The sequence below is a fragment of the Penicillium argentinense genome (genome assembly GCF_028826775.1).
Source record: "Penicillium argentinense strain IBT 30761 chromosome Unknown utg000002l_segment0_segment0, whole genome shotgun sequence".
Classification (NCBI taxonomy): domain Eukaryota; kingdom Fungi; phylum Ascomycota; class Eurotiomycetes; order Eurotiales; family Aspergillaceae; genus Penicillium; species Penicillium argentinense.
This window is the reverse complement of record NW_026622661.1, coordinates 306,404-327,870: the sequence shown is the minus strand read 5'-3', so window position 1 is coordinate 327,870 and position 21,467 is coordinate 306,404. Positions and strand designations below refer to the sequence as shown.

Genomic DNA, 21,467 nt, shown 5'->3' with positions numbered 1-21,467 from the left:
AGCGGGAATTAAATTGTCAATCATTACAAATCAATGTTGGACAGTTTCGTGAACTGAAGCGGTATTAAAAGACAAATCAATTCTCAAGATCTTCTTATCCATTGAATCACAAGCAAAAATGAAGGAAGCTGTTGTTGACAAGTCCATTTCCGTCGCTATCCGGCACGTTGAGACCCCCGTCCCGAAGCCCGGGCAGGTTCTCATCAAAGTGGTCGTGTCCGGCACCAACCCGAAGGATTGGAAACTGCCTACCTGGATTCCTGAAGCATCCGGCACGAACCCGGGTGATGACATCGCTGGGTATGTGGAAGCAGTCGGAGAAGGCGTGTCGAGCTTCAAGAAGGGCGACAAGGTTGCCGCTTTCCACGAGATGATGACTGCGGGCGGCAGCTATGCCGAATATGCGATCGCATGGGAGCATACGACCTTCCATCTGACAGAGAAAACAAGCTTCGAAGGTATGAGCAATAATGTGATGGTCGGACAAGGATTCTCGGCTGACATGCAGCAGAGGCTGCCACGATCCCCTTGGCGGCGATGACCTCGGCTCTTGGCCTGTACCAGCAGCTTCACTTGCCCTTGCCTTGGAATCCGGCGACAGAGTCGCTCCCTCTCGTTGTGTACGGTGGTGCATCTGCAGTCGGGGCTTTTGCCATCAAGTTTGCGCAGTTGTCGAACATTCACCCCGTCATCGCTGTGGCGGGTAGGGGTTCCCCGTTCGTGGAGACCCTGATCGACCGCTCAAAGGGCGACACGATTATCGACTACCGCGAAGGCGATGAAGCTGTTCGCAAGAACATCAAGGCTGCTGCTGGTGGACGCCCCATTCACCACGCGTATGACGCTGTCTCCGAAAAGGGCAGCTATCAGAATCTCGGCGCTGCCTTGACAACACCAGCGAAGATCACAGTGATTCTTCCGGGTCGCGATTTCAGCGATGTTCCTGAGGGTGTTGAAATTGTTACCACCAATGTCGGATCTGTGCATAAGCCTGCTGCCGCAGGAAAGACGATCGGCGATATCGAGTTCGGTGCCGCATTCTTCGCACTGATCGGACGTGGTCTTGCGCAGGGCTGGTTCTCGGGTCATCCGCACGAGGTGCGACCGGGTGGTTTGGCTGGACTGGAGAGTGCATTGAAGGACCTGCAGGCGGGCAATGCGTCGGCTGTGAAATATGTTGTGCGCATCGCGGAGACGGCGGGTGTGCAGTAATTCATATATGCAATATCGGCGGACTCCGTAAGTTGGGTATAGTCAATGTGACACAATTAGACAAGGCGACCGTTAGCTGTAGCTTCTGCAGGCTAAGCCTGTACCAAGTGGCCGATCCACCCGTAGATACAACGCGCGTGGAGCCCACCAAAATTGTTCCGGCAATCAGGGCCGCGCCATTATTCCTTCATTTATTCTTAGGGGCATTATTTACATCGCGCAAACCAGTCAAACACCCGCCGTGGTCCACGTGCCAGACGAGCTTGATCCTCCGACGCCCGGAAGCTTATCGCTTAGCGAACGCCGGCTAACTCGAAAGTTCCTTGGGGTCTTTGCGATCGTCGGTGGATTCCCTCCCGAATTGTACCTGTCTCCGACTCGAACCAGGCACAGACACGCTATGCTGCACCGCTCACACCTAGCCGCGTCGATCGGTATGGATGTAGTAGACCTTGCGAACGGCGTGGGTTTCCTATTCTGAATGATTGGCTTCTCTGATCGGTACGCCAATGTTGTACGCGTATCGGGCTGAACCCACGCCTTCCAGAATATAAATCCTTCGATCGACGCGCCCGTCATGCTGTCAGGGACACTGCATTGTGGACAAATTCGGTTGTCCTGCTTACTCCTCGAGCATGGTTGGCATTACCTCTGTCTACAAGGCGCTGCCCTTGTTGGCAGCCAGCGCGCTGGCTGGTGTGAACTATCCAGCTATTCCGGAGGACTTGACGACGCCTTTCCAGCAGCGGTTGGCTGTGTATGGTCCTAATGGTGAGTTGAACACCTGCGATGATTCTTCAACGTGGAGTTGACCCGGTTACAGCTGTGTCCCTCGGATGGAACACCTACGAGAAGCTCAATCAGAGCTGTGTGGTCTATGGCACCTCTGCAAGCAGCCTGTCCTCCCGCTCTTGCTCCTCTGCCTCTAGCACATACGACACTTCTCGCACCTGGTCCAATGCGGTTGTCTTGAACGGCCTCACCCCTGCCACGACCTACTATTACAAGATTGTGTCCGGCAACTCCACGATGGGTCACTTCATGAGTCCCCGCACGCCCGGCGATAAGACCTCCTTCAGCATGGACGTGGTCATCGATCTTGGCGTGTACGGCAGAGATGGCTTCACAGTCGACAGCAAAAAGAAAGATACCATTCCGGTCGTCGAGCCCGAGCTGAACCACAGCACTATCGGCCGTCTGGCACAAACCGTCAATGACTACGAGATTGTCATTCACCCCGGCGATTTCGGCTACTCCGATGACTGGTATCTCAAGTTCTCCAACATCCTGCAGGGCAAGGAGGCCTACCAGGCCATACTGGAACAATTCTACGAACAGCTGGCGCCTATTGCCGGACGAAAGCTGTACATGGCCAGCCCTGGCAACCACGAAGCAGACTGCTCTGAGATCCCATACCTTCTCGAACTTTGCCCTGAGGGACAGAAGAATTTCACTGACTTCATGCACCGCTATGAAAAGACCATGCCTACCCCGTTCGCCTCGTCATCATCAAACAAGTCGGCCCAGGCACTCGCAGCCAAGGCGCGCAGCAGCGCCAACCCGCCCTTCTGGTACTCCTTCGAATACGGTATGGCGCACATTGTCATGATCGACACCGAGACCGACTTTCCCGATGCCCCAGACGGAACAGACGGATCTGCGAAGCTCAACAGTGGCCCCTTCGGCAAGTCCGGACAACAGCTCGAGTTCCTGAAGGCTGATCTTGCGAGCGTCGATCGCAGTGTTACACCCTGGGTTATCGTCGCCGGTCACCGTCCCTGGTACACCACTGGCACTGGCAATGGATGCGATTCATGCCAAGCTGCGTTCGAGAATATCTTCTACAAGTACGGTGTTGACCTCGGTGTATTCGGCCATGTGCACAACTCGCAGCGCTTTGCACCAGTGGTGAATGGGACCGCAGATGTCAACGGCATGGAGAACCCCAAGGCTCCAATGTATATCATCGCCGGCGGTGCTGGTAATATTGAGGGCTTGAGCAGTGTGGGCTCGAAGCCTGACTACACTGAGTTTGCGTATGCGGATGATTACAGCTACGCGTCCATCACCTTTGTTGATGAGAAGAACTTGAAGGTGGACTTTATTCGGTCGTCGACTGGTGATATTCTGGATTCGAGCACTTTGTACAAAGAACACGGGACTCAGTTTATTGTGCAGTAGGCGTGTCTTGCGAATTGAATGGATGTTCCGTTGTTTCCTAGTATCTGTGTGAAGCACCTGCTCCGGTCGGAACTGGAATCACGTAATGTGAACATCCTCACACTCTTACCATGTCTCGCGGGTGCGGTGGTAATTTCTGCTTTAATTCCGTGTAGTCCTCAGTGTATAAGGCAGAAGAAGTTTCCCAATCTCGTACGTGGCTGAACACTTAGCCTCAACAAGTGTTATGGACTTAAAAGGGTTATTTGTATCTCTGGTAAATTTTCGTCTTTCGGTGTTGGATCGATCATCAATTGAAAATAGGGCATCAACATCGACGAAAAAAGGAAAAGGGAGCTCTGGCCGTTAATACCCTTGTGCACTTGGGTGTCGAATTTTTGGGGATATATGCCCCTTCCATCTGAAGTCTGGTACATACGACCATAGGGTGTGGAGAACAGGGCTTCCCGTCCGCTCAGCCGTACTTAAGCCACATATTATGCGCGGTCAATTTCCCAGGAGCCTCGATTGTTAAACCAGCGGTGGATCTCACCTTAGGGTGAGTGAGGGTGAAATGGGTGAGAAGTTTTTGGACCTGGGTGACAGGGGTGAGAACGGGTGAGAATTCGCCTCACGTCCTGCGATCGACCCGGGCATCTCACGTACGTTCTCACGTACGTTACTGACCCTTCACAACGAACGACGCCGTTCTTTCTCAGCAGCTACAATAGTGGTGAGTAAGATGATACAGCGCAATTCTTTGGAATAGTCAAAGGTTCACCCGCTTGGCGTTGGTCCCATGTTCGTTGTGACTACAGAGGCAGTCCTTCTCGAAGGATTATTTTTGTAGGCACATTACGCTGGAATGCTTGTCAATTCTGTAGTTCCTCAATTCCAGAAACGTGCCTGTCATGAAGAGGGGGTCGCGATTGTATGCGCATGGGGAAAAGGTTGCAGATGAGGAGAGGATGAGCACCTAGGCTGACGACGGGACATATTGGGTACTAGCATATTACATTAACTACCTTACTATGTAAGGAAGAAATAAAATCATGGGAATAATCCAATTTACTGAAAAAAGCAGCAGGCCTGGCAGTTTGTATTTTGCTATGAGTTTCCCCTTTGATGCGAGAGCGAGGGATACAGCAAAGGAAAGTGACAAAAGGGACAAGCAGAAGAATTCCATGAATACACGGAGACAACGGCAATCTAGACTGACCTCTCAGGGGTTTGCCGGCTCGAAAGCTGTAAGCAAGTCGTGGTATGTAGGCCCTTCTTGTCCAGCAAAGTCGATCAAACTCCAGATTGCAGGACTTATCGACTCCAGGTATTCTTCGAGGGCAGGGGGAATCTCATGCGAGATGTCAAGAAGGCGCGCTTCGTCGACAAGGGCCAAAACGGGCTCGACCTCGTCACGCACGACGGCACGGGAAAGCTGCATCCCGAAATGATCGGGACCGATCTCCAGACCCGCTTCGAGCGTGGGCTGGAATGACTGGAGAACCTCATCGAGACGGAACCTGAGGATATCCTAGAAAACCGTTATCAAGGTATTCTCAGCGGGGCTGCTTGTGTGGGGGGAGGAGGGCAGGGTTGATAACTGACCACTTGCTTCTCGATGTCTCGTCGGAGCTGAGCCCACTGCTCCGCGACCTCCTCGGGGTCGCTGGACACTGTATTGAGGTCAAGGCTCACTTCATTGGCACTGGCAGTATTGGACCGGGGGCTACCTCCCTCGGGGAAGTTGATAAGAGGATTCGGGCTATCATCCCCATGGTGGTGGTGATGGGAGTCGGCACCATCGATATGGGCACCGATGGCCACGGATTCGGTAGGCGACACGGACACCCCGGGTGCGACGTTGAGATCAGGGGTTCCAGAAGCATTGGAATCGGCTTGGGAGGCCATATCTATGGTCTCGGCGAAGGCCGGATAAATTTGAGTGGTGAGTTTCTGGGCTCCGGGATGGCGAAGAAGGGAAGAAGTTCACACGGCGGAGAGTGTCAATATGAATTGCAACACCCAGCATTCACAGCCACCAACCTCACGCAACGAACAGTGATAACCTAACGCAAACGATGACCGCTTACTCTATATTTTTTGTTTCTTTTTCAATGATCTCTATTCACTTACTCTTCTCTTCAAAACCTACATCGCCGCGTTCTTTGCCAACGTTGCTTCCTTGCTCCAGCTTGAACACCGCAGTCTAAACTATAGGTAGCCTCCTGAAAGGTCCTGCCATGACTGAATATCGAGAATGGTATATGGGGTGTAGAGAGCAGACTATTGGATTCCATGTCTAGCTGAATGTGGGCCATCAGTCCATCAAATGGTGATACTGTTGTAGGAATTGGTTTATACTGTGAACCTTTCATTATACTTCGTACACCGTCTTCAATAGGTAGACACCCTGCATAAATGCACTCTGGATTTCTCACCTGGTTCAACTTTTGAAGTGGTCAGCTCTCACTCCCATGAACTTCGATGCTGACCTCAGCCATCGCCTCTCTCGTGGTGCAGAAATAAGGAACCAAGGATCGAGACGTAGAGATGACAGGAATTGTGAAGAGGAACTCAGAGGTGATTCTCAAATCGTATTCTTAGTAGCATGGGTTTATGATACATCATACAATGTCGAATCATCAGTTATCCCTGGGCAATCAAAGGCGAAGCCGTTGTCGAAGGAAGGATGACATGTAACCGCGTTCGCTCCGTTTGCGAGAGGAATGGCCGGTTTGATCGAGGCATCGTCACCAGTTGGAAATCGTTACTAACCTATCGAGTTTACTTATTTAGCTTTATCAGGAGGCCATGCAGAAATAACATTCGAGGTGCAGTGCGATGGTGGTAGGGTATGGAAAAGAGGGCCTCAGACGCAAGGATGTAGGTCATTTGCATCTATGATGCATCGTTCGATGAGAGCTCTTATAACATATTGCAAAGTCATCACTGGCCAGACAAGGATAAAAGGGGAGGGTGGTGCATAGTCGGGCCGGCATATTGGAGGAACGGCTGGCGTGATCAAGGCATTGCCGCCAGTTGGGAAGGGGATACAAACCTTTCGAGGGAGCGTTCGGGAGTTGCTTGATCCCCTTCGAGGCCGGTAGTATCATAGGACATCAGTGGAGTTCCAGTTTATCGACAGCATATTCGATGTTTGACTTATCTGGTTTGATTAGCATTAAGTTCAGCGATGTTTTCTCTGCATGCATAAAGAACGGCGCTCGCTGTCCATCATTTGAAGAGCGAGCCTCCTTGTTCAGGAATGGTTAGAACAACTCCTACCTTTCCCTCTTTTTACCTTTGCTTTTGTTGTGCTGGCAATGCATACTGTGGTAACTGTTGTTGTTGCTCCCGGCGTGTGGGATTGTTTGGTTCGCAGTGTCAGGACCCAGCGGGAGAAGCTCGTCGTACCGTGGGTCGGCCGGGATGGACGTACCTGGAGGAATAAGTAGTTATGATGCGTATGCTTCTTCAATAGGACAATATAACTTAATAGCGCTTGACTCGGCTTATGAAACCGTGTGGGTGAGCTCGGTGGACGCGACAAAGTTGATGTGCGTTGGAGTTGGATTCGGGAAGCGTGGGAGGTCACAACAGTGATATCGGTTTCGATGCTGTTCCAGTCCGTAGGTGAATTTGTCAAGGTCAAAATGACTTGTCAGCACAGGAGAGATAAGCGGATGGCGGCTGAGCAGCGTTTTTAAAAGGGCCGTTGACTCGGGTACTTGACGAGGAATGATCGTTATCGAGAAGGCATCCACGGAGCTTTGGGTGTTAAGTATTTCTGTATGTTTGAGAGACAGCAGGCACCGCATTCCAGACAGGCATCTATACTGGCTGTGATGGTATCCTGGTGACTATTTTGCGTTGGTGGGGGAAGGGGCTGTTCCAGAGTTGGGTGGTTGATCAGTGTGGTGAGGTCAGTCGATTCAAACCGCCTGACAGATACTCGACGAGATGAGGTTGTTGCTGTTAAACTGCGAGTAAGCTTGAAGATGTGAGCTTGTAAGAAATGAAACAGTCGGGGTTGTGATGACGGAGACGGTGGAAGAGGGAAGCAGCCTATACCCGAATAGTCGAGCTTTCTACAGCCGTCACCTACAGATTTACAACATCGTACAAGTCGAATTTCTACAATCTACAAGACAAATAAAACGCAAGCTTATACGGTCAACCAATCGATAGTCATGGTAACGCTATGAAAGCTTTAAACTACCGATGGTTCCACGCTGGGAGCGGAGCTTCAACCAGCGGGGGGACGCGACTCCCGGGACCTCGCAAAGTGCCCACCCAAAACCCAATCCCTAATGAACGGACAGACAGTTTCACCACTTGTCCAGGTTGTTGGACAGTTTATTCCCACTTGTCACGGTGGTTGGACAGTTTAACCACTGGAATTTGTCCGGGTGGTTGGTCAGTTTAACCACTTACCCAGGTGGGCTGTCCGCTGAGGGAGTGATAGTCTGTCGGGGGCACCAAGGGGACATAACAGTCTCGCAGTTAGTGTGCGTGACGAGCGAGCGAGCGAGGGCGTCTGCTAGGGTCTGTCGATGTCAGTAAGTGCTGCAGAGATTTGAGAGGGGAACGTACCTTGAGTCACGACAGCATTCTGTAAGAACGTCAGCAAGCATTATTGAGAAGAGTGGGGGTTGGGAATGTACTGACCATCTTGATGTGATCCGCCAACTTTCTGCGGTCCTGGCGGTAGCAAAGTTCCGTGCACGGAGAGATGGTATCCTGATGTGGCTTAACAGGCTGCCTTCTTGTTGCACACGGAATACCAGCCGGCCATGGAGTTGTCATGACCCTCCCGTGGACAGGATTCCGGCTGGAGGGGAGGGTGAAGAGAGGAGGGAGAGTTTGGAGTGGGTGGTCGATGATATTTATACCCTCGTCCGCCTCGCTTACCAGGCACCCATCTTTTTACCGCCTTTCGTTCGCCGCCATCACCTTGTAGCATGTGATCTCTGTAATTCTCAATTCACTGTCATTTATTTGGTACTGATGTTCCTGAAGGTCGCTCGAGGATGCCGGGGTTGCGTTCCCATCGTACAGATCACCATCTACGGACACCAAGTAGGCGTTCCCTTCAGATTCCTGGACGTTGGACGCGATCAGAAGTTGTATGGCCTGTAAAAAGCAAGACACAATCAAGCAAGAATACCATACAATGAGGATCCCGCTCTTGAATTTCCTCTTCCCACCTTCATCCTCAATCCCAGTCGCTCTCCTAAGCAGGAAAGAGCCAGCATACCACCGTCCTCCCTCTTACCTGGTGTTCCCAGCACTCCTATCACCTGCGTCGACTGCAATCATTAATGTAGTCGGCCACGAAATTTCTTCACAGTTTGTTGAGTAAGGTACTGCAGTAGGTACGCAAGGCCACAACTATTTATACTGTCCATGTCAGAAGTCAGTTACTGTCCGGTACTCTATTCTGGGCTGCGTTTTCAATTGGCTTCTTGCCTTTCACTCGGGGCAATAGTTAATTGCTCTTGCGTTGCGTGTTGGAGGAATACTTTGCATGGTCTGGGTCTTGCTTTTATGTCTTCTTCTCATTGGCAGCTTTTTGTGGTCTATGTTCTTATTGACGGCGATGCCACTCCTGTCTTCGTCTCCATTGATATCCTAGACATCCTTCGTCATTTTCGTCGTCATGGCTATAGCCAGAAACAGCTGGACCACGCAGCCTGTATTCTATATTATACAATGATACTGTCTGTAAAAGCCCAGTACCTCTCAAAGCTCCACACAAAACGCCCAAAGCCCTACCCTTTTCCCTTATCTTCATCCTTCCTAGACGCAATCTCAACCATCTCCCCCTTAACAGCATCCCACCTCCACACACCTCCACTCCCAACATTATAATGATAATAATTATCCGTCCCAGCCGGGACGACAGCCCGTCGAAACGTAATATTAATCCTCCCACCAACAGGAACCTTCCCTTTCCGCTTCGGAATAGAATGCAACCAGTTCGACTGTGTCGATCCGCGCATGAGGATCATATCGCCAGATCCAAGAAGTAATTTAATCATGTCAGTTGGAGATTGCTTCGTCTTCTCCACTGTAGCTGGATTCCAGGGCGCAGGCTGAGGTTTATGCTTAAGAAGAAACTCCCTCTCAGCCCCCAGCGACAGCGACGCGATGCTCGGCTCGTGGCCGAGGAACCGCTCGTCGTCGGAGTGGAAGGCGATGCTGTCGTTCCCGTTTGTGTAGTAGTTTACGAGCACAAAGTTGTAAGTGGTTTTTGTAGCGATTTCGATTGATTTTTTGAGGGTGTGCAGGCAGGCGGGGATTGGGCGGGGGGAGTGCCCGTATTTTCCGGGTTGGATGGGGGTATTGTCTTTTTTGTTATAGAGACGCAGGTTGTTGGTTTTGTACTCCTTTTCTGAATCGTGGGTGTTTTGGGACTTGTATGATGTTTTTTCTGAGTGCTTGGGTTGAGAATTTGTGCTCTTCTCTTCACCAGGTTTTGCTGTCTTCGCGGTTGGGGTTGCAGCAGCATACCCCTCGCCATTCTCAGAATCGACGGACGGAGCCTCAGCAAAAAAAGCACTCTCATCAACCCCAAAAACCGTCGTATACCGCGGCGTGTTAATCTGCACATCAACCCCACCCCGTTTCGCAAAATACACAACGCGATAAAAAGGAATTTCAGCACGTAGAAAGCGGAATAGCTCATTCGCCGTCCCCCGCGGAATATACGGCTGGAAGTAGAGGCAGTCTAGATCGGGCCGGTCGTTCATGACGCGTGCTTTCCCTGCAGGTGTTTCGTTGAGCGCGAGTTGAAGATTTGCTGGGAGGGACGCGATTGGGAAGGGGTAGGTTTCATGCTTGCTGGGTGCTGTTGGAGGGTCATTCTGTGAGGATGCTGGCTTTGTACGTTTGCTGGCTGTGCTGAAGAAGGCGTCGAGGGTTCGTTTGGACATTTTTTGGAGTGTTGTGGAGATGAGGTTGGTTAAGATTGATTGATGCATGATGTCATGCCGATGTTCGCGCCGGATCGGGATCGGCGATCGGTGGAGTGTGAAAATGTTGCAAACATCTGTTTGTTTTCTGGGGATTGTGGGGTTCAAAATGGGTATTTGTTTGCATTTTAGGATAGTAGGATTTTATTCCTGGTATTTTGAATTAAATGTCAATGTAGGACAGTCTAATCAGCTGAGTCGTGTTCAGTAGGGATCAAATCGCGTAGGTGGATGCCCTTCGCAGCTGGCAGCTACGGACAGATATTAGCTTGAGCAGGTACAAATAGAACAGACTTGGACAGCCACACCGTTACTACTATTCACTCTACCATAAATATGATATCCAAACTATCGATTCCAGTGGGCCTTTGTCAACCACCACATATTATCCACAGCTCTAATGACAGTAAGACATGGAGATATATTTGGGCTAGGGGCGCCGTGGCTTGAGACACGCCGAGATTATAGCGACGCTCGTGGGTACCGGGCTTGGCGAGGCGCATTGGCATGCCTCTTTCCTTTTTCTGTTCTCAAAGGCTTACCTGGTACTCACACTCTCCAGGGATTATCGCTTCTCTCTCTACAAGGTAGGCTTTACACTGGAGGCAGATTGGCTCGGGAATTCAATTAATCCATGAATCATTTACACCTAATATGCGCACCCTGAACGCCATGTACAAAGCAATGCGTCTCCCGCAAGAAAGTATAGGAAAAATACAGGAATGAAGAAGATGTTGTCAAGAGGGCGGGAGAGGGTGCTCGAGTTCTCATCACTGCACGATGACTTCTTCGCCGTAGACGTCGGCGTAGCATTGGTAGGTATCGGGGCAGCTAATAAAACCGTTAGTAAAAGTTCACCAAGAAAGACGGAAGGGGAGCATACAAAATCGGATCCTTGCCAAAAATAATATGCCACGAATACTCCATAATGTTCGAAGTAACCTCATCGGGCAAGTCATTATTCAACACCCAATCCAGCATCCGCTTGTAATCGCTCTTGGGACGCTGCAGCACCTGTTCCGCGGACACAGCAAACTGCGAGCAGCACGGCGCGCCGATTTGCGTGGGAACATTCGTGTTGCCGAAGAGTTCCTTCCAGGCTTCGGCGTAGTGCTTCTCGCCGTTGTTGCCAGGCTTGGCGGGCTTGCGGAAGGGTTGCATTTCCGCCGGACAGCCGGGGGAAAGCTGACAGCGCAGACTCACGTAGCCTTGCTGAAGCACCCAGTCGCGTTGCAAGGCCCGGATCGAGTCCACGTTGCTGTAGTCCATTGTGTCGGTGTGCCAGGCTATGGGCCAGCCGTCGCGGTGTGGGTGTAGGAAGACGATTACCGGGGGAGGTCGTCGTAGTGGTCGACGATGAATTGGAGGTAAGGTTGGGCTTCGCGGCCTTTGTTGGAGCGAGTGTGGACTGGGGCGTTGATGTCGTCGACGGTGTAGATAAAATTGCGCCATCTAACAGAGAGGATTAGCGATATTTTTTTTTTTTTTTCCTGTTGTTTAATAGGCGACTCACTCCGCCAACTCGGCAGACACCCAGGCCGTATCCTCGTGGGCCATCTTGCCCATCACAATAATCCCCTCATTCGGGACCTCGATGGCCGTCTTCTGGTAGACGACGCCATTCTTGTTGTTGGTGCCAATGCCCCATTTGCGACGGGTAGCGCCCTGTGTCTGCGGGCGCAGGGCTGTGCGGAAAGAGGTGGTGTCGAAGTGCCAGAAGGACTTGGGGACGTTGGTGGTGGCGTGGAATTGGCGGTTAAGCAAGACGAGCGAGAAGAGCAGGAGTGCGACGGCCGCACCGACACGATATGCGAGCCTCATGGCATGCCACTATCTGCGGACAAGGGGGGTCGGGAGATGGTGAGGGGAGGAGGAATGAAGATAGAAGGGGGAGGTAGATTCTGCCGCGACAGCCAAACTGGTCAACCCAAAAATCCCGGCCAGACTCGAATCGGGGTGGAGCCTGGAGAAAGTCGAATCCACCCTGCACAGACTCGGAGGTGGGACGATCAGGGTTCAATTGATACTGGCAGATAAAGCAGGGTCTTAATATTCAGTACGTATTGGAATGAGCGACATGTGAGACGGTGCGACCCTCTTTGCTAGTAAGAGGTCCGTCCGTCCCCGTTTCAGCAGTCCGCCTCCCCCTCCACCTTTGGAGTAAGAGTGAAGATTCAGGGGTGAAACGGGGAGATTTCGGCTTGGCGCGTTGGCGTGATTACAGATGGCCGCACATTGGCCGATCAGCCAGCAGTGGGGCGTCGGGGGGTACTTTCTCTACTGCAGATTTAGTATGGGAGAAGAAGTACCGGTACTTAGTACATACAGTAGATTAGGATGGAGACGCAAGGAAATGCAGCCACGCGTCCCTGCAGGGAAGGGGGAATAGTTTAATCATCGAGATCGCGAGAGAGAGAGAGAGAGAGAGGGGGGAGAGAGAGAGATCATAATTCTCCGATGCCCTAATTTCCTGCCTCAGGTTAACCACTAACTGAGTAAGGCAGATCTGGATTTGTGCTCGGGCACGTCGTGGGGCGATCGGCAATCTCAAGTACGAGATTCCTGATTAGTTTACTTGTAGACCAATATGTAGGAGTCATTAATTTACTACCAGGCTTGCAGGGTATCACAAAATAACCTAAATTACCCTACCATAGATTGAAGTTTTAGCCCAGTCCAACCGCAGATTGTCCCACAAACCCCAACGCCATACTCCGACAATATAGTAGCACCGAAAATCAACGCCAATCCCTCATAACCCCGGGCAAGCAGGCAGAATATTAATATCAAACTCCTCCTCCACCTCAGCCACCCGTCCAACAATACACCTTGTGTTTCCCAGCAGAGTTCCCGCAAACCCGCGATGTGAAGCCCCAATATGCGCCAAAAAAACATCCAAACTCCCAAACGCAAGCACCGACCGATCACTCTCAAAACAGCAGAACATGCACCCAAACGTCCCGATCCGACTATCTCCCGGCGCAGGCCGTGTCCGAGTTCCGATGTGGCTCTTTGCCAGGAAACTCCAGCGGTAGCGGATGCGAGAGGGGGGTGTGTGTAGACTTTCTCGTCGAAAGTGGGTTTGTGACTCGAAGAAGTGGAAGGAGGGGAGATGGGCATGTCGAAGAAACAGTTTGTGCATTTCCATTTCGGGACGAGCGAGTAGTACCCGATCGGAACGTTGTGTACTTTGAACCCCTCGAAGCCGGAATTGAGTTTCCAGGCGCCTTTGCAGAAGCCTGCGTAGTCATTGTCTCGGCTTGGTGGCCACAGTGAGATGCCTGGGTTGTGGGGGATGAGCCGGATATCATTGGAACGGGAGGAGCTGCTGCTTTCGTTGGAGATGTCGCTGTGCGTTGAGGGAGGGGGCCCCGAGAGGTTGAGACTCGGATGTCTTGGGGCGAGGGTTGAGACAGATGTGTCGGCGCAGATTGGAGGAGGTGTCTTTACCTGCCGGTCTACCTCTTCTTCTATTTCGAGTTCTTCGCGCGTTCGCTCGTCCATTACGGAGATCCAGGGGTTGAGGTTTAATTCGTCATTTTCGGCGGGTGCTTCGAGTTCTGCGCGTGTTGGACGCGGGATTGGGCGCGGGGCTGTGGCTGTGGCCGTAGCTTCATTGTGAGCTGTTGGTGGAGGTGAAGGTAGGCCGGCGATGGCTGCGATGTCGGATCGGTCGTCTCGCTCGATGCCTCCGGACGATTCGACGGATGAGCGACGTCTCTCGCGCAGCCAGGTATTGAATGTCGAGCTGAACGAGCTGAATGCTGATGATCTGCGTTCTCGCGGGCCCTGTCCTTGGCCTGGTGATGGTCCCTCAATCGGAGCCCGATACATATCCGGCGGCGAGTTGGATATACTCCCACTGAAAACCCTCCCCGGCGGCGAAGGTCGTGCCGTCGAGATATTACCTCCACGCCATTGCTGCTCCATATACCCAGCAGACCCAGACCCATATCGATAGGAATGTGACGACGCAGACGACAACCGCTCAATATCAAGAATATACCTCGCCAACCCCGAGCCCGGCTCAACAACCGGCAGTCCCGGCGGCACGGGCGAAGTCATATGCCACGGTATAGGCGCCGCCTGTGCCATCCGCTGGTAAAGCTCATGCAGAGCAGATATCGTGCGAGCCCGACTGAGGTCCGACACGTTGAGCAGGGCAAAAATGTCCAGGTGCACGCCATTCTCGCGGAGGTGCGTCAGTAGTGCGATCTGCAGCCCGATGAGGATGTCTTTCATCGTGGCCTGGGCGATGTCGTCGCCCATTTCGAAGCGGTGGCCTAGTCGGCTGACGTGTCCATTCCACTGTGTTAGGATGTCTTCTCTGCTGCGTTGGAGCGAGTATTCGAGGTCTGTGGCGACTGCTGAGGAAGCCTGTGGATGGGAGTTGCGTCGTTCGCGCCATTTGCGTCGGATTTCGCTGAATACTTGGCTGCCGTCGTGGTAGGCAGATATTACTGTCGTTGTGGTTAGTGGATCTCTCTTAGCTCGCTCTGTGTATGAGGTATTGGGATGGAATGCGAGTGGTTGCGGTGCGGCTGGGCTGTCACTGGTACTCTATGGTGTGGAGGGCAATGAACGTACCGGCTGCTACGCACGCGACAACAGCGACGACCTCCACCCCAGACATGCCGATTCGGAGTGGAGAGGACGTGAGATATGGAAGTCAGGTCGAATACGAGAGTGTCTTAGCTGGCGCTTAGCGGCACGGTGGTGGATGGGACGAGATGGGATGTGACGAACTGCCAGTGCTAGGCGATGGGCTAGATGATCTTGAACAAATGTGAAGATGAAAGAAGAATGCCCAGAAAAGCAGGGAATCTTGGGAAGTAGCCATCCGGGCTGGGCAAGCTCGTCGTCAGCACAGACTTCTCGCAAATGTTGCTGGCTAGCCTGTGCCAGCAAGCAAGCTACTAGCCAGTGGCCAGCTTGGAGGAGAAGTGACAGGGACCATGATTGGGTTACTCAGACCTCTGCTGAGAGTGATTGGGCTGCTGCTGCGCTAACCCGGGCTTGCAGGTGCTGCATGAGGCTGAGCCGAATGGGAGGGGGAGATTAGCCCGCGTAGATTTGATTACGGAGGTGAGGCTAAGCGAGGTGCGATTTACCCGGGTGAATTATTTGTAGCCTAGATCTGCCCTTACACTCAACTGTGTCGATATGTAGTGTATTTGTACTATGTTGAGTATGAATACTATCCTATGGAGTAGTCGATCGACACCCCGGAATGAGAGTGACAGCGACCCACCGGATCCGCCCTGATGTCATTCATTGCCGGCACTGTTTACGATCTACCGAGGTAGGGACTTTAATTACTTACTTGGTGCGTATGCTAGGGTATATTATTTACTTTAAGAGTACTGTAAAGAAGGGGTTGTCGCCACCTGTCGATCGCACCCGGGTACATATAACAGAGAAGATTCGGGTTGGGCCTACAGGAGCCGTTTCAGGATCAGTATGACTCAGAAATAGACATAATTTCAGAATTCTAATGGCTTGTGGGTATGTAGACCAGCAAGCACCCATTTACCTGCTGGAACGACTCGTATGAGCATGCCTGGAACACAAGTGCCATCACCGAGGAACCACGTGATACCAGCAAAAGTACATATGCGAAATCGACGAGATCAACAAGAAATGGATTAATCATGCTTCCGCTGCCCTGTAATTAGAGGGTGGCAACATACTGAGCTCTAAGCAGTTGCAGGCGCAAATAGATCAGGATGAGCTGGAAATCACACAACATGCAGAATGGATGAAGAATCAAAAACACGTAAAACATTATCAAACGAGATCTCCGCCCTAAAACAAACCAGACGCCGCCCGAATGTTGGCGTAAACAGAAAAAGGCGCAAAAAAAAAAAAAAAAAAAAAAAAAATTTCCAAACCAAATCACAGGGCGAACGTACCTATGATCATCGGGCCATCAGTTATCACCTCTAACAGCAGCGGCTCTGCCGCCCGCGTGCTCCTGCTCCCACCTCCTCTTCTTCGGTAACAGTCACCACACTAGGCGACGCAAGCCCAAGCCAACTCCGTCTCTTAGCCCCCGCCGAGCCAGGTCTCACAGTCTGAGGATCAGGATTATCCATGTGCATCGCATTCTCCGCACGGCGATGATGCTGCTCCACGAGCTTCCGCGCAATCACCTGGAACACCTCCTCAATACCCTCGCCATCCTTAGCCGAGATCTCATGACAACTATCCCAACCAATATCCTGGCCCCAGAACGTCGAGCTGCGCTTGCTGTCAGGACTCTGGATTGCACACGATGGCGTGAGAAGCGTGCTTCGACTACCAGACACCGAGGCCCCGTTGGCTACAGCGACAGAAGTCGAGCTGAAGAAGCCGGACGCAAAACTCAGGGCTGACGCGCGCGGGGCATCGGCCGTCTGGGGCGGAGAGGGGTACAGGAAGTCTGAGACGTAGGCGATTGTCCGCTCAAAGGGGACCTCCCGACGGCTTGGATCTTCGGCCACGATGTCAGTCTTTGTGCCCACGACTTGGATGACGACTGGGTTTTGGCTCGGGTCGCCAAGTTCTTCGCGAAGTTCGCGGAGCCAGCCGGTTAGTTCTTCGAAGCTGGCTTCGTTGGTGATGTCGTACACCAACAAACAGGCGTCGGCGCCGCGGTAGTAGAGTCGCGAGATGCTCCGGAAGCGTTCTTGTCCCGCTGTGTCCCAGATTTGGAGGCGGATGGTTGTGTCGGAGGAGGCGTCGCGCAGTTGCTTGGTGTCGAAGTCGGCGCCGACGGTGGGGTGGGTGGTCGATGGGTTGAAGGTATTTTTGAGGTAGCGCCGAACGAGCGACGTCTTGCCGACTCCTGCGATATCAGTTAGTTATTCATGTTCCTGTGTCTGGGAAATGAAAGAGAACTCACCCTGCGCCCCCAGGATGACGAGCTTGGCATCGATAGCGCCCCTCATCGCGCCCGAGTCGTGCGGGGGAGTACGAGGCGCATACCGTGCCCCCGGTGAGATTCCGAGATCAGGGAGACAAGAGAGATTTTCAAATTGCACTGAAATCTGATGCGAATTTGCTGGGTGAGTGCGGATGGGATGTGGCGGGTGAGAGGTGTGAAGGTGAAAGGAGAAGAGGGAAAACAGGTTGCTGCGGGATCAGCCGATCGCGTTCGCGTCATCTGCCTACGCCTCGGCACCAAGCAATGTGCGAGGGTAGCCTAGAGCAGTTCGACGATGCTACGCACTTTAATGTACCTAGGTAAAGTAGAAGGTAAAGTGATAGGTCAAGTAAACAATCTGCAGAATGGTGGTGTTTCACAATATACTTGTATGCAGGGACCGAGGCTACTCTAGTTTAGCCGCCGCAGAACCAAGGGTTGCCCTGCGGGAGTAATCGATACAGGGGACAAAGTAAACAGAACATAAATACACTTCAGCAGAGAACACAGAGGGATGACAGAATTCAAAAATAAATAAATGAATAAATAAATAGATAAAAATAAAAAGTAAAAATGAATAAACAAATACTACCTTTGTATTTTCATCTGAACAATTTCTCCCAGACATCTACAAGTTCGGAGCACACTGTAAATAAAAGAGAATTGTCTAGGGTAGTCTAGATTACAACGGCTATAGCCAATTCACATGCCTCATCTGGCATGAAATCATAAAACATAGCACTTTTAAATCGACAATGGGTATATAAGACAGGACCGGCCATTCTGGGACCAACTGTTGGCATGACAGCGCGCAGCGCCGCACTCACTCCCCCTCAATTCAACCACAACACTGCAGGACAGAGATTACTGCTGCGCAAACCCACTGTTCCCCCCCTGCTGCTTCGCATTCTCCTGCTGCTGCGAAGAAGTCGAAGAAGGAGGCTGACCCTTCTCCGGATCCGCACCACCATCACCCCCACCGAATCCATACTCGAGCGCCTTCTGCTCAATCTCGTCATCCGAAAGCTTGGGCAGCTCCTTAGCCGCACGCACATACGACATGTTCTCGCAGTAGCCCTTGGCGAAGATGAGATCGATTTCTTCTAGACTGCGGCCAGCTGTCTCGGGGTAGAAGAAGATCATCGGCGGGATGAAGATGGCGTTCATGGCTGCGAAGAAGAGGTACGTTCCCCAGTGGATGTTCTGCACCATTACCGGCGTGATCATCACAACAGTGAAGTTGAATAGCCAGTTCGAGCAGGTTGAGACGGCATTCGCCTTTGCGCGGGTCCGGATGGGTGAGAGCTCGGCGGGGTATAGCCAGGGAAGGGGGGAGGATTGAGGCGCCGAAGAAGGCCATGTACAAGAAGAGTCCGAAGACGGCGCCCTTGGCGGGTCCGGTGCCGCCGGGAATAAGACAGGCGAAGACGATGATCATGGCCACCATTTGGCCGGTCATGCCGCCGATGAACAGCTTGCGGCGTCCGATCTTTTCGATGAAGAACCAGGAGAAGGTGGCGAAGATGGCATAGACGATCATGTTGACACCGCCGATTAGCATCGACATGAATTCAGATTGGCCCAGGGATTGCTTGAGAAGCACGGGCAGGTAATAGATGACGGCGTTGCAGCCGGACAGCTGCTGGGCGATTTGCGAGGAGGAACCGATCAACATGCGGCGGAAATGTTGGGTCTTGCCGCCGGTGAGCAGGTCGGAGTATCCAGCACCTTCGGCGACACCAGCACTGTGAAACAGTCAGCGATTGCTCTTTTTATTTTGGGATGAGGGGTTGGAGGGGGAACGTACGCCTCGATAGACTCGATGACCAGCTGCTTTTGGACCTGGGTCTCGCGGTCATCAATCTCCCTGCCGGCCAGCGCAGCGAGCACATACTCGCCCTCGTGGACCTTGCCCTTGGAGATGAGGAAACGGGGGAGTCAGGAAGGTAGACCATGCCGACGATGATAATAACACCGAAGACGATTTGGAAAGCAATGGGGAATCGCCAGGCGAGGTCGGGAGGACCATACGAGGCACCGAAATCAATCCAGTAGGCGATCATCGTACCGATGGCAATGACACCACCCTCGATACAGATCAGCAGACCACGGTTGCTGGTGCGCGAGCACTCGGCCTGATAGGTGGGAATGGTTGAGGTGTTCATGCCGTTGCCAATGCCGGTAATGATTCGGCCGAAAAAGAATTGCAGGAGTGGAATATGGCCCACGAACGAAGTGACCTGGATAATCACACCGACGATCATGACGCTGGCGCCAGCCATGACCATAAGGCGACGGCCCATCATGTCACCCGTGAATAGGGCGAACATGGCGCCGAATAGACAGCCTAGTTCGTAGACGGCGGTGATTAGGGCTTGCATGGTGTTGTCGCCTTTGGCGGCTGTGAAGACGTCGGTGAAGGCGTCGGCGGAGATGATGCCGGACATGACACCTTGGTCGTAGCCGAAGAGGCTGCACAGCAGAGTCAGTATAAAGTAGCAATGTAGTGCAGAAGGGGTACATACAGGAAACCCATCGTGGCGATGGTCGACACTGTCAGCGACAGCGGCCTGCCGGACATACCAGCATAGGAGGGCGCCATTGTGTGTATATCTCAGCTGTATAGAGATGTGTATTGAGCGTATATAAGACTTGACTGGATCCTACCCAGCACGAGACACGTGGGACGAGAGTGCAGGATAGGAATGGGGACACGCGGAGAGAAGAGGAAAGGAGAACCTGGGGGGAAGGAAGGGCATATTTGAATGCTCCAGCGTCCAACGAATGTGGCAAGAGATGCAATCGTGGGGCGGCTCCATACTCCCCCGTGTCTCTGCACGCACCAAGGGTGAGCACTGGAAGCAGCAGAGAGTCAGGTAGAGTAAGGCGCACGATGCCGTCTGTACTGTACAGTGGTCCACCATGTACTTGGTGGGCCCGGTGGAGCTGCCGGATGCATCAATCATCGCAACATTAAGCATTTTTCGCGGCCCCGCTCGGTCGTGGCGGTTTGCGTCCCTGATGACATCAAGCTGGGACGATGCTTCGGTGGGCGAAATTTTAAGAGGGTCGCTTGCTTTTCATCGCGTTTGATTCGGTGCTGATGAGGTGGATGGCTGGTATGTGTTCGCCAAACATATACCGCAGCCAGAAAAGACTCGTAAAAGGCTGCGGGAAATACAAAAATTGTGTAATGTTTTGTTTTGATTTGGTCCAAAATATTTTTTTCATGCACCCATTTTGGAAGGCAGGAAATAAACGGCCGCAAGGAGTCGGCTTTTAGTCGCCCAGATCTCTGGGACAATAATCTGGCCCGTAGCTGATAGTGTTTCGCCTTGCCTGCCAGCCGAGTATTTCGGTCTGTGTTTCTGTATTCACATCTGCAATTGTGTATGAGGTTCAATCATGCCACTCAGTGTTGATCACTGAATGCCTCCGTGCAGTCTCTCGGCACGCTGCAATCGGGAAGCCGTCACCGCGTCCCGAATTGAGCGGCGCCAGTGGGCGATGATGCAAGAATGCGCCGTGCTGAAACTAGCGAGCGGATCAGTGGGACCGGTGGAGACGCTGCTGCCTCTATCTCTTCGTAGATTGCATGTGCATTATTCGGTGTTGCTCTCCTCCTTGCGCAGGCAAACTACTGCACGCTAAAGAGAGACAAAACAACTCGTTCATCCTAGTCAGCTGTAGAAGGGATGGTAGGCCGCGGAAATGATAGACTCGACTAAACTATAGTGTGTCCTAAGGTAGAGTGTAGGTTGAACCGCGGTGGAGCATTCTGCACGCATTCTGGCAAGTCTCGGGCGCACAGCCGAATGCATTTGTGCATTGCTTGGCTCGGCTAGGCTCTCGTGCTGAGATTCGTCTCAATTTTGATCTCGGCCAGTGTTCAGCTGTTCAGCTCTCAGCTGTGCTCAGTGCTGGTATAGTTCGAGCTTATCTTTTGGATTTTGGGCCACCCATGGGTGCCGGCGAATTGAGGCCCAATTTAGTTAGTCGCTACTACGTCCCTCAAAATAATCTAATCGTGCTAATTCAGACCTTGAGTAAAAAGTAGGGTAGCCTCTTCGTATCGTACGGACCACTTCTCTTTCTTCGCCCCACGCTGTCTCACACCGCGACCGAAACGCTTGTTCGATATTGGCTACAGACGACGTCAGCCTGGCTCCGCCATGTAATAATGGGGGCCACTCCGCTCGTGGAATTTTTCTCGAACC

The 21,467-nt window shown here is 52.3% G+C and overlaps 8 protein-coding genes across 8 annotated transcripts; 2 read left to right on the top strand and 6 right to left on the bottom strand.

Moving 5' to 3' along the window:
• Positions 1-118: 118 nt before the first annotated feature.
• Positions 119-1,212, top strand: N7532_001016 (zinc-binding alcohol dehydrogenase family protein; the record flags this gene model as incomplete). Its single annotated transcript, XM_056613510.1, has 2 exons — positions 119-458; positions 512-1,212. 2 exons carry the CDS (start codon positions 119-121, stop codon positions 1,210-1,212), a joined length of 1,041 nt encoding a protein of 346 aa, XP_056478551.1.
• A 635-nt stretch (positions 1,213-1,847) lies between these two features.
• N7532_001015 (purple acid phosphatase family protein) lies at positions 1,848-3,393 on the top strand (the record flags this gene model as incomplete). Its single annotated transcript, XM_056613509.1, has 2 exons — positions 1,848-1,983; positions 2,036-3,393. 2 exons carry the CDS (start codon positions 1,848-1,850, stop codon positions 3,391-3,393), a joined length of 1,494 nt encoding a protein of 497 aa, XP_056478550.1.
• A 1,201-nt stretch (positions 3,394-4,594) lies between these two features.
• N7532_001014 (uncharacterized protein) lies at positions 4,595-5,280 on the bottom strand (the record flags this gene model as incomplete). The annotated part of the gene is made up of 2 exons (XM_056613508.1): positions 4,595-4,903; positions 4,978-5,280. 2 exons carry the CDS (start codon positions 5,278-5,280, stop codon positions 4,595-4,597), a joined length of 612 nt encoding a protein of 203 aa, XP_056478549.1.
• A 3,863-nt stretch (positions 5,281-9,143) lies between these two features.
• Positions 9,144-10,307, bottom strand: N7532_001013 (alpha-ketoglutarate-dependent dioxygenase AlkB family protein; the record flags this gene model as incomplete). The annotated part of the gene is made up of 1 exon (XM_056613507.1): positions 9,144-10,307. The coding sequence occupies one exon, from the start codon at positions 10,305-10,307 to the stop codon at positions 9,144-9,146; it is 1,164 nt and encodes a 387-aa protein (XP_056478548.1).
• Positions 10,308-11,116: 809 nt separating this feature from the next.
• On the bottom strand, positions 11,117-12,167 carry N7532_001012 (DUF3431 domain-containing protein; the record flags this gene model as incomplete). The annotated part of the gene is made up of 4 exons (XM_056613506.1): positions 11,117-11,177; positions 11,230-11,604; positions 11,676-11,798; positions 11,860-12,167. 4 exons carry the CDS (start codon positions 12,165-12,167, stop codon positions 11,117-11,119), a joined length of 867 nt encoding a protein of 288 aa, XP_056478547.1.
• Positions 12,168-12,989: 822 nt separating this feature from the next.
• On the bottom strand, positions 12,990-14,979 carry N7532_001011 (uncharacterized protein; the record flags this gene model as incomplete). The annotated part of the gene is made up of 3 exons (XM_056613505.1): positions 12,990-12,994; positions 13,268-14,806; positions 14,934-14,979. 3 exons carry the CDS (start codon positions 14,977-14,979, stop codon positions 12,990-12,992), a joined length of 1,590 nt encoding a protein of 529 aa, XP_056478546.1.
• A 1,309-nt stretch (positions 14,980-16,288) lies between these two features.
• N7532_001010 (Rab family GTPase) lies at positions 16,289-17,275 on the bottom strand (the record flags this gene model as incomplete). The annotated part of the gene is made up of 2 exons (XM_056613504.1): positions 16,289-17,172; positions 17,230-17,275. 2 exons carry the CDS (start codon positions 17,273-17,275, stop codon positions 16,289-16,291), a joined length of 930 nt encoding a protein of 309 aa, XP_056478545.1.
• Positions 17,276-18,114: 839 nt separating this feature from the next.
• Positions 18,115-19,852, bottom strand: N7532_001009 (putative MFS monosaccharide transporter; the record flags this gene model as incomplete). Its single annotated transcript, XM_056613503.1, has 4 exons — positions 18,115-18,252; positions 19,054-19,164; positions 19,203-19,722; positions 19,776-19,852. The coding sequence occupies 4 exons, from the start codon at positions 19,850-19,852 to the stop codon at positions 18,115-18,117; spliced, it is 846 nt and encodes a 281-aa protein (XP_056478544.1).
• Positions 19,853-21,467: the final 1,615 nt, after the last annotated feature.